Below are 12,140 nucleotides of genomic sequence, written 5' to 3' on the forward strand. Positions count from 1 at the left end.
GAATTTCTCTCATTAAACATAAACGACACAGTTAGCGTATGAAGCTGATGCATTTAACATGAGGCTGAGAGTGAATTTCTCTAAGTTAATGTGTATTACCAATTATGTTAACTGACTCAGAGCAGGAAAACCAACGCTAAGCAGATCACTGCATGTGTAACCAAAAGAGCACAGCCGCTTATGTCACTGTTTCAATAAGAAACATTAAACATACATGGACAAGTGTGTTTGTACATTCAGGAGCTATCATGTCTGCATGAGCACAGGCCTGTAAAGTCTGAACTGCTGCGGAAAATACACACATTTATGCACACACTCAGACACACACACACACGGCTGACAGGGAGGATTCAGTGCCAGGTAGTCGTCAGGCAGTACCTCTGTTCTTCTGCTCCATCGCGAGCTGCTTCTCCAGAGTCTCCCTGAGCTCCCTCTCTCTGAACAGCTCCATCTTCAGCTCCGTCTTCTCCAGCTGCACCTGCTTCTCCTGAGCCCGCGCGTTGTCAATCGCCACTTTGAGCAGGCCCTGCACGCACACAGACAAACACACATATATGAGTATACACACACACACACACACACACACACACACCCAGAGACATACAAAAAAAAAGGCAGAGTGGGGAGCAGGGAAAGAGAGAGTGATGTGGGCTATTTAAGAGCTTCAAGATGAAGTGACAGCAAACCACACTGAAAGTATGTCACAGCAGTTCTTTGTGCTGCCCACAGTAGTGAAGCAGAACACAGGGCCAAAAGCTGACTGCTGCTACACGATTCCTTTCAGGCGCATTACCACCTTTACAGATCCTTTTATCTGTGAAGATGTCATTATCTTTTAGCTGCTCCACAGCTCCCACAAGATCTGGAAACATGGACATAGATCTGGCAGAGTTTCTGTAATAATCTTTCTTTTTTTTTTTTTTTTAAATAATGAATAATGGTGTGAGAGTGCTGGGAATGTCTGACCCCTTTTGGTCAAAGCTGTGAAGATAGATATGACAGTTCAGTGCCATCTGACCCGAACCAGAGAGAAGTTTTCTGGATTGAGACGGCTGAAGGAGGAAACATGGTTCAGCACTGTGACACTAGAGGTTAAAGGGATAGGTGGGTTATTTGAAGTGGGGTTGTATGAGCACTTATCCATAGTCAGTGTATTACCCACAGTAGATGGTGGTCGCCACGCCCCCAGATTGAGTAAGCAGCAGGAGAACCTCAAAAATCTATATCAGTATAAGTGTACATTATATTTAGAAAAATTTCACTGCTTTAATTTGCCACCAGACAGCCATTTTCCAATGGGAAACCACCGTTTTATGAGCCAAATATCGCTCTTTTTGAACCAACCAAACTCCATTGGCAAAATCAGTTTACCAGTGCCTCGGTCTGTTAGTTTGTTTGTGTTGTTGTGTGACTGTGTCTTGATCTGGATTCACCAAAGTCACAACAACACAAACTAACAGATCAGCTGTAAACCAGCAACATCTGTGTCTGCCAGGCAAAATTATTGATTTTGCCTCTGCAGTTTGGATGGCTTGAAAAGAGCGACAGTGTTTTACCATTAGAAAAGGCTGTCTGAAAGTTAAGAGGTAAACATTTTCCAAATGTGGCATAATTTTTTTTAAGTGGCCTACATTTTGCAGCCAACCCTGTCCACAGCAGTACATTGCATAGCTCCTGTGTCGTGCCCCTCTCTGCTTTTCCAAACTAGGGATGTGCTGATCGGCATCTACTGTAGGCAACACGCTGGCTATGGATAAATACCTCAAAATATTCTTTTCAAGGAAAAGGCCGCCCCAAAATCAATAATACATATTTATTTGTTCCATTGGCCTGTAATGTTTTGGTCGAAGTTACAGAGTTTTGGAGATATCGGCTTAAGATATCAGCTTGTGGTGTTCAAAACTATATTTGAAAAATCCAGCAGCAATGTCTCTTTCCAAAAATCATGAAAAGGAAAAATGCGTTTTTTTTGTGTTTTTTTTCATTTTGGAGCAAACTCCTCAGTTCGACTAAATACAAAGTAAAAGGTTTAAAGGCAGGTGCAGCATCTTTACTCTACAGTTTCTTTCTGCTCTTCTCTTACATCATCCTATTAACTACACAGCGGACACTTGTAACTGTATTGGTATAAATACCCAATATTATTCTCTGTAGCACATTTTCAAGCTCCTCACACAGCAGCAATGAATAATATGAATGACAAGTATCTCATCATGTATCAATTACATTACTGCCATTCCAAATATACTCCTTACAGTCCTGAGTTGAAAGACACTGCGTTCTCACGTGAATGCCGTACAGCGCCGCAGCCATTTTTCTCACAATTACTCCCCGTCCACATGCAATTATATCATATGCACTGGGCTATATCTTACTAATTGTTGATTCTTCTGACCCCAATTTATTCTAAGTTGCTTTATCTTAATTTTCTGCTTGGTTTCATTTTGTTGATTTGTATATAAATATTCAAGGCGAAGATCATTATCAAAGATGACTTAGTGGAGTGTTGGGAGCTTGCGACGGGTTTACTTGTGGCGTTCTAATTACCACACGGAGCCAAAGGAGAAGCAGGACTCTGATGCCAACGGTACAAGTGCAATGAGAAGGGCAGCAGTGTGCACACATCATTACACTCCGACAGAAGGCAAATACATTCATCTTTCTGACTGAGGGTGTTTGAGCTGAAGCCTAAATGGCACTCTGAGTAGATGGGTATTGTTAAGGTATGCAGATTTGCAGATGGGTGTATCTGTAGTCCTAATGTTCATGTTAACTCTGTTGGAAGGAGGATGTGGAAGGCACCCACTTTTTTGACTGATAATGAGTTCTTGTAGAGAGTCTGCATCATGACAATGACTTTTACCAACATAATTTAATGATCTGAATTTAATGACTGAATCATTAAGCTGAAAGAGATCTGGCATAAATTAAGTAAATAAACAGTATAAAAACGATACAAACTAATATGATGCTTTTTGGAAATCCTGAAGCTGTAAAAACATCTGCCTAGTTTTGTCTTTGAGTACAAATAGGTTGTCTATAGAGTATTCTTACTGATTTAGTCCTCAGTCATTGATGACAAAATAGATGTCAGTGGATTTCAAAATGACTCATCTGAGCGTTTTCTGTGACTGAGTGATGATGTGGTTAATTGAGGCAACTAATACGACTTGGTTGTGTTTCACTTGGTTGTGTTTGCTAACTGTTTATTAAGATTCCAAATGCATCTCTTTTACATAAGCCTCCGCAGACGGAGTTAGCTCAGTTGTCAAGGACAGCAGCAGTTGAACAAGCGGGCAAAAGCTAGTTATTGGACCTGGAGTTAAAGGGATGGTTCAGATTTTTTGCAGCGGGGTTGTATGAGGCACTTATCCATACTCAATGTATTACTGACAGTGGATGGTGGTCAGCAGAAGTACCACTTGTACAGCTATTCAGTGAACTGCTGTGGACAGCTTCAGCAGCAAAATATATTTTAGCCACCTAAAATAATCAGTATCAATTTAAGTGTATACTATGAGTAGAATACTTGCTGTCAGACAGCCTGTTCTGTCAGGAAATCATCGTTACATAACTCGATGTATTAAAATCACAGCACTTCCTGTTGATGGTAAACATGTTTGACACTGTTTGAACAGAAGTCTAAAGCTGTCATTTTTCTGGAGAAGACTGATGACTCTGACAATATATCTTTTAAAGTAGCTATGCATAGAATTTTAATAATGCTCGATTTTTGGCGCCCTCAGGTGGTAATCAAAACAAAGACACACAAGCTACACTAGGATTGTCTTCTTGTTTTACAACACAGTGGTTTTTAAACTGGGATCCAGGGACCAACAAGGGTCCTGAAGTGGGTTGCATTTTTTGGAAGTTGGAACAGCGAGGAAAGAAACTGTGTCGTGCTGTTTTGATTGTAATTTATAGTGACCACAGTTTGATGATTGATTCACAATGAAGACTTGTGTTCAAACCTAAGAAAATTACTCAGAAGGTATTCCTTAAGATGAAATCTCCTTAAGTCTGTGGTCTAATGTGCAACCACTGTGAGGGTTCTTGACATGAAAAGGTTTAGGAACCCAGTGTATCGTCAGAGTAATTTCAAATATGTCCCACTCCTATTGAAATTTTACAACTAGCAGCTTGAAACATCATTAATTTGTGCATTTTTTCAGACTTCCTTGAGGCTGACAACTTAAAGGCCTGGCTGAATGAGGTTAAAGGTACAGTCCAGAGATATTTTACTGTACAAACCATCAAAGGATGGTGAAGTTACAGCTCCTATACGTGTGTTTTTAAGTAAGTTGTGTCAAAATGTGTCAACCTTGTCTTGTTGTGAGGGCACAACTGTCAGTGGACAATACCTGTATGTTGGTGAGGAGAGTCTCTATTGACGACAGGCCGTCTGGGAAGAGAAATGGTGATGGGAAACCAGGGGGCAGAGCCTGTCCAGCCAATGACAACCTCTCGTAGCTATCTCTTGCTGTTGGGGTGCACATTGAGTTGTCCTCTGCAAAGAAAAATAATAACAACTAATTAATCATTCATTGAATACTATTTGTGAAACTTGCAAAACACGCTAAGTGGTCGAATATGTGAGTAGTTTTTGGCGATGCTGACATGTATTGATCCTGAGTTGAATTGACCAGCAGCAATGACCTGGTCTGTATTGATCTCCAGCAGCCAATCCCAGCTCTCCCTTGCTCGCAGAAATTTAGTGGACTGACTGGTCCCTTGGAGATTCCTTTGTATTGTTTCTTCTCAAGGCCTGAGTGTGGGGTTAAACAATATCAAGCAGGACATAAATCCAGCTTCCCCTCATTCAAGAGATGTCATGTGGACTCCAAAATCAGGAGCAGGCCCGCAGTTCGACCCCAGAGGCTCGGGCTTCCTTTGTGTATGCACGCACGGGTGCCTGTCAAACCGAAGATGACATCATCCTCCATTCATCACTGGCGGAGGGGTAGGGCCCTGCCATCTGCTGTCCAGCCTCTCCACCGGGCCTCAGAGGAGGGAAGAGGAGCAGAGGAGGGGAGGGAGAGGAGGCAGAGCAGCAGACACAGATACACTCTCAGAAACAAGGATTCCAAAAGGGTTCTTACTGATGGACTGAGGATCTGTACACAACCATTTGCGTCTTTAGAACCCTTTTTTGAAGAAACGGTTTATCAGGGGTTATTTCGGACTCGGGGTTCCATTAAGAACCATTTGAACTGGTTGAGAACCTGAAAGGTTTGTTCCAAACTGAAACCAAAAAATAACAGGTTTTCCTGAGGAAGCAAAGTGGGTGTGTCATATCCTACTGGTTCTTATGCACTGTGCAGCGCCCTCTGCTGATGACATCCTCGCCTACAATGGTTCCACTCAGAACTGGTGGAAATGCAGGCTGGAACACCAGATAGCACCAAGGTTTCAAGGATTCTGAACACAACCAGTTCAACAACCAGAGCATATTGGTGGAAAAGGGCTCAGGAGAGGGTTCTGGGTGGAACCATTACATCACAGAAAGGTTCTTTACATTGGACTCTAAGTAGAACCCTCTGAAAGTGTATGAAGAGGAAGTCTTAAAAAAGGTTTTACCAGGAACCAAAAAACTGTTCTCTCTGGAGAAGCAGTAGAACCCTTTATGGTTCTAGTTAGCACCTTTATTTCTAAGAGTTCAGACACAGATACAGCCTGGTCAAACGAAAACAGTATGTCAGACACTGCCGCTTGCTGTCCCATCAGATCTGACACATGTTTTTGTCCAGCGAGCTTTTATGAAGCCAACAATTTGTAAGTGCTACCATCTTGCAGAGAGAGTTTATTAAACGCATCCAGTGTAAAAAGGTCTCCACAGGATGTCTGCACCATCAGCTGTTTAATTGTTAATTTAATGAAAGGGGGGAAAAAAGTTTTATTTGTAATGTGGAACCCTGGCTGTGTTGTGCACAGCACCTCTCCGCTCTCATCCAGTATTCATATCTGTTTATGTGGCAGGCTGAATCTTGTACAAACAGCGAGTGGAGCTGAACAGCCCTGCCTCTCCCTCCCATCAATATTCACCAACGCCAGCCAAGTGCTGGGAACAGCTGGTCTTACATTAATTAGTTTAAAGTATTTATTTCACCCATCCTCAGAGCAGATTGAGCAAAAACATTGGAGATTATTTCAAGCATCTGCAAATGCCCTGGAAACATCTCCGCGCCAAAAGTCGAGTGTTAGGATTCACAGTTTAGGTTTGTAATTTGAAGAACGTTTTTTTTTTCCTTCTTTTTTTTTCTGAGAGGGGAAGATGGTGAAATATGCACCGCTGGTCCGTGGAGAGAGTAAACAACCTTTCTCCTCTTTCAGATGGAGTTCACTCCTGTTGATTAATTAGAATGGATGGTTGCCTAATGGATTAAAATTTGTTTATAATTTGACTTCATAAAAATAATGAATTGCCTACTTTTAAGAAGCCACTCCTGTGGTAATTTGTTTTGTTTGGTGCAGTCCTGTCTGCATTTTGAGGTGGGCGTCTGGGTGGAGATATAAAATGCACTCTCCTTATATAGTGGCACAACATGAAAGTCCCATTTTATCTCAATAAAATAACTAATCAAAGATCAAAAGCATTACAGTTGGCTCCAGCTCAGGTTGATATAGATGTATTGCATGCATTATATGCTTGCATCACCCACCTCCAATAAAATCACCATAACAACTAGAGACGTTAGTAGACCTCGGGGAAAGGTCTGCTGTTGTAGCTTTGTAATTGATTTGTACTGTAGGCACTTTGTCCCTTATTTAGTGTTGGCATTAATCATAAATCATTGCTTTAACAAACTCCGGCTTCCCACTCAGCAGGCCTCCCCTCCAACACAATGTTGGATCACACAGAATATTTGATGGCTTTGTTGCAGGGGAAACAACCTGTCATGCTCTGGGAAAAGCAAACAGCGTGTTTTGTTCGACAGACTCCAACTACCGTACAGCACCCCTTGTCAGATAACATTTCCACCAGGAGCGATGCATAAATACGGGCGTTTTCAAAGAAAGAAATGGGAAGCTAATAAGTGACTAATTTAATCAATATAATCAAAACTGGCTTAATGAAACTCAAATGTAAATTCCAGCGGAACATGATCGAGATCTGTGGTTTCTGTTCTTCTAATGTTGTTGCCCCCCCCCCCTCCTCTTTTTCTCCTCTGTTCCTGGCTGCAAACGCTGGCATGTGTTTGCATGTTTATTTCTCACCATCGCTCCAGAATCATTGACTTCAACTTAATTACAGCGACAGGCGTTGGAGTGATGGGGGCCGGTGGAATGGAGTACTCTGTTTCCAGGTGATATTTCTCCACTAGCAAGGCTGCCAACAGCAGCTGTGACAGCCTCTTGTGCTTACCGTACGGTAAAGGTACAGTTAAGGCCCCCCCGACTATGAAATACTGTGTGGAAAAACACTCGCAGGTCACCCCTGTCACAAATAACATTTCATGCACAACTGTTTCGGCGGATAATAGGAGCCACAAATAAAAATGGGACGCTGTAAATACAATGCATTCTGAATGAAATGCCATAATTTAAAACAACGCCCCCCCCTCTCCGTCCTCCTCCTCCACCCTGCTCTCAATAGCTGCAGAGGGAGTCCTTGACAGTGTGCTAGCAATGATGAATCACCTATCCAGTTAATTTTCTCACTCCTCATGTGTTGTGCTGCTAAAACAGGGGCCCAGGAATTGACTTGACAAACTATGAATGTAAAAAATATCACTTGGAGGGATCTGGGCTTATCTCCAATTTACATGTTATTAGATTTGTGTTGCAAGCGGCACTTGGACCTAGCAAAGCTGAGGCAAAAAAAAAAAAAGATGGGGCACATGATAAGCAGAGATAAAACATGTCTAAAACCCACTTGAAAGCCTTTGAAATATTTGATGGAAAGTCACAGGGAGCGAAGAGAAGCAGAGGAAACTGGCCTGATTTAAAATGTGACAGACACACATTGCAATCTGTGGTAAATCTAGAAGAAACCTTGGGAAATTTAGCTGCAATCTCTGGATAAATAGCTGTAATTGACCTTGGGAGTTGAAAATGTGCCATATGTTTCTGGTTCCTGTGTTTGAAACTGGGTCCCTCAGGACATTTCAGCTGAGTCCTCACACGAAGGCAGCGAGAGCAGGAGCGGGAGGAGAGGAAGATACAGAAAGACACACAAAGACAGAGAGAAAGAGGACGAGAGGGATGCCAGGAATGAGAGATAGATGGTTGAAGACAGAAGATGGATGGATGGATAGATAGGTGAGGCAGAGTCTGAGGAAGAGGAGGCTGGAATAGAATGGGTGTGCAGAGAATGAAAGACTGACAGAGAGGAAGAGGGATAGGGGAGAAGCGGGGGAGAGAAAAAGGGAGAGCAGAGGTACATTTGGCCGGCCAGTCAGTGTGATATATTGACAGGTGAAGCCTTTGTCCTTGCAAACCTGTGTTCCTCCCAGCAGGAGAAGTGAATGCTAAACCTGGAGGTTGTCAGCACAGCCAACACAAAGCATGGCGCTGCTTTTCACTGCACAATTACATTTGATTTGACCTGCCAGGGCTGCGGAGAAACCGACCTCCTTCAAATGGAGTAGTTATGACCTTTCGGACAGCCATTAGCAGCCAACACAGCATTATTCCACCTGCACTTAAAGCTCTAGATTTGGAAAATCTTGTCAAGGGAGATATCTGTCTTCTGGTACACATGCACTGATGCAGAGCTGGGCAAAAAAAAAGTGGTCGCATGCAATTTGAGCACTTTAAAAAAACATGAGCCTGAGCTTATCTTGCAAATGATGTCTGCACTCTGGAGGGTCTTTTAGGCAAAATAAATTCCGCTTTAACCGCATGATAGTTTTAAACAGGTGCTATAGCATGTCATAGGCTTACTTTAATAACTGTAGATGCTGTTTTGTGTCACTTGTTTTAAAACTGTAAGGTCTGCACGCCTGTAAAACCAGATTTCTAAATGTTAAAAAAGTAAGTTCTGCCACTAGAGGACTATTACATTTAAACAATAAAAAAAGACATAATGATGTCATGAAGTAACATGGGATCATTGAGTTGTTTTCATTGTTAAATAACCACCAATTCAATCCAGTGGGTAAAGACAAAGTTTATGAACTCAAGCAAGCATTTCAATTATAATCATATTATTTCAATTAGAGGATGTGAGCAAAACTTCAACTATGTAGCCTACTGCAGTTTGCCACAAGTTTGATAACAAGGCGGATAATACTAGGTCATTTTTCAAAGGCATATTGAGTTTCCAAAAAATACCGCTGGAGTGCTCAAACAGAGCCTCAGCATGGTTTCATTAGGTTTATTACCTGCTCTCTTTGTTTTGATTCATTAACTTAAATAGTTTAAACATGACAATTAAAGCTACTATAAGCAGTTTTTATCTGGTTATCAAACAGTCTCAATTTATTACTCTCTCTATGACTAACATAGGTTAACCATGAGTGAGAAGACTGGCGATTTCTATATAGTTGTTCTTAATGCCTTTCACCAAGTCGCCTTGAAATCAGATGAAACAAGCCTGTTTTTACATTTTCCCAGATTAAGTTAAATTAAGTAATACTTTAGCCAGTTAAACAGAAGCAGGAAGAGATTTTTCTTTAGATAATTTCATTTGTTATGTTATATGTGTCTATATTTGGCTTTTATCAACAAGGGCCTCCAAAATCAACAAAATATGAAAATTCCTTTTAGTTACTGAAGTCTTTATTACATTTTTTGATTGCTACTAAATAAAGCAATGTTTATAGAGGCAAGTAAAAATTGGCTTTGGCCTTGGGTCAGGAATCTACTTGATCTTAGACAATTTTTGCTTGCCTCTTTACAAGTTGCTGTATTTATTAGCAATGATCAAATAACAACAGAGACTGAGATTCTCTCTTTCTTTCTGTTTTTTCATTAGGCACATGCATAGCATACACTTGCTTGACACAGGACTGAAAAAAAAACATCAATGTTGACCCCTGTAATGTAAGTACACGGCTCAACTAAATGTAACTAAATATATATGTCTAGTTTTTTTTTTTTGGACATTTTAATGCTGAAATATTACATATTATAGCTTTAACAAAAGTTAAAATCAATATATATCCACTGCAACTGGACAGAAAAAATACACACAAGTGTATTATTCAGCTACTGGAGGGTTAGACTGACTTGCAGACACACTTTCTTCAAGTAAGTAAAAGCCTGCAGGACATACTGTGAGAATGCATGTGATGATCCATACAAGACAAATTCCTTTAGAATGACTATCACTTGCATATGTTGTGCACATGTGTGCATAATATACTGTATACACCGAGAAGAAAGAGCAAACACGCACGCAGATGCATACAAACAAAACCCCCTCAAACACATACACACTCATTAGGCACACGCACGGCACACACACTAATGTGCCCTCATCACATTTAAGCTAATTTCCTTTTCATCACGGAGAGAGGAAAATGAGTGTTTGCCCCATCCCTGCTGGGGGACAAAGTCAAGAGCCCCGGTCGGTTTGGGCTAGATTAACAGGTAACATTTGGCTCCCACTCTCTTATCACAGCATGAAAATCAAACCGCGTGTTTTCCTCTATCGCTCTCTCTTTCTCTCCTCCCTAATGTTCCCTTCACTTAGAGATGAAATCGCTTGCTGCACAAACCCATTTGGAGAGAGGAGAGAAGGTGAGCGGGATAATCAGGCTGGCCACTGGGCCGTGTTTCCTAAATGCTCTCCAAAACATTACTGTGCACAGGCATAAAATTAGCGCCGGGACCTTAAAATGTTGACATTTAGCATGACTTTTTGGAGAGTGACACCCTCATATTTTCTTGTAGGATATCATTAAATTTCAACTGCCCTATGGCTGTGCCTTTCCATTAATAACCAATTCAGTGTGTCACTTCTCCCTCTCCCTCACACTCTCCCTCTTGCCACCTTTTTAAAGTAATGAGTCCATTGCTTTGCCTTAATAAATTGAATCGTATTCTCAAGGCCATATGAAGATAGAGCCACAGATGGACAGGATGCACGGAGGAAATAACCATAAATCCTTTACTGTCAGAGAGGCGGTCTGAGGTGACAAAAGAAGACAATCGCAATGCTCAATTGGGATCGCAGCGAGATAACAAAAGACAGAGTGAAAGTTTGATTCTCTCTGTTAAAACGGTCTTTTCCTAGCATGGATAAAGAATATTTTTTATTGCTTTCATTGCTGACAAAACACATGATTATGATTAAATTTAGGAATCTAATCATGCATGAAGATTAGAATTCTGACAGATGATTATATATTGCAATGTGCATTATGTATAACACTACCACGGCAGAGAAAATTATGAACTACAAATGGTGCTTTTGGAGCACAGATTACAATATTGTGGCACAAACAATTAAAATTGATTTCATCATTTGTTTAACTGTTAGCTGGAAAAAAGAGGGAGAGAAAAAACAGCAAGAGAGAGGGAGGGAAAGAGAAATGGAAACAGAGAGAGCAAGAGGCATGGGAGCAGAATCCGTGTTGACTTCCATTCAGGAGGAAGATATCTTGTCTTTTTATGCGGCCCATGTCATATTTATTGCATAAAGGTCAGAGTGTTCATTTGTTCAAAGTCAGCGTTTTCCCTCTCTCCTCTCCTCCATGTAATAAATGCAGGGGCTATGTCATTATCGGACCTCTGAGGATTACAGGCTTGGCTGACTGTGATGACTGCATAAAAGCATACAGGACTTTTGTTTCTGCCAGCGCACACCTTCAAATGAGCTCTTAAAGCGAACAGCAGCGGAGACAAAATGGCATTTTGTAGAGAGATGATCACAGTTAGAACGGTCGAAACAGAAAGAGGGCAAGGTGATTAAAGGTCAGGGATCACAATGCCAAATCCACAAACTGTGTTTTTAGTCAAACTAGGAGGGAGGAGTGAAAATGAATAAATAAAAAAAATAAGTAAATACAAGTAAAGTAATTTATGATGACAAAACTATGATCAAACTTATTGACATTAAAGTCAATGAATAAAAACGAGACCAAAACGTTAGGAAGGAATGATTTGGGGAGAGAGCCAGTCTATTCGTGTGGTAGGGAGGTTCGATGCACACAACTGATTGACAGTTGATCTACCAGGAAATCAACATGCACTCG

At 41.1% G+C, this 12,140-nt stretch overlaps 1 protein-coding gene across 2 annotated transcripts in view; it reads right to left on the minus strand.

Annotated features, from left to right (window-relative positions):
* The window catches only part of dachd (dachshund d), a 134,393-nt gene that overhangs the window by 10,463 nt on the left and 111,790 nt on the right, over positions 1-12,140 (minus strand). For both annotated transcript variants that reach the window (XM_084724873.1, XM_084724874.1), the window contains exons 7-8: positions 4,362-4,507; positions 379-526 (exon numbers count right to left, since the gene is read on the minus strand). In XM_084724873.1, the coding sequence (XP_084580999.1) occupies positions 379-526; positions 4,362-4,507 (294 nt within the window). The remainder of the gene's footprint in view (positions 1-378; positions 527-4,361; positions 4,508-12,140) is intronic.

This window comes from Lutjanus erythropterus, chromosome 8 (assembly GCF_056507025.1).
Source record: "Lutjanus erythropterus isolate fLutEry1 chromosome 8, fLutEry1.hap2, whole genome shotgun sequence".
Taxonomy (NCBI): Eukaryota; Metazoa; Chordata; class Actinopteri; order Lutjaniformes; family Lutjanidae; genus Lutjanus; species Lutjanus erythropterus.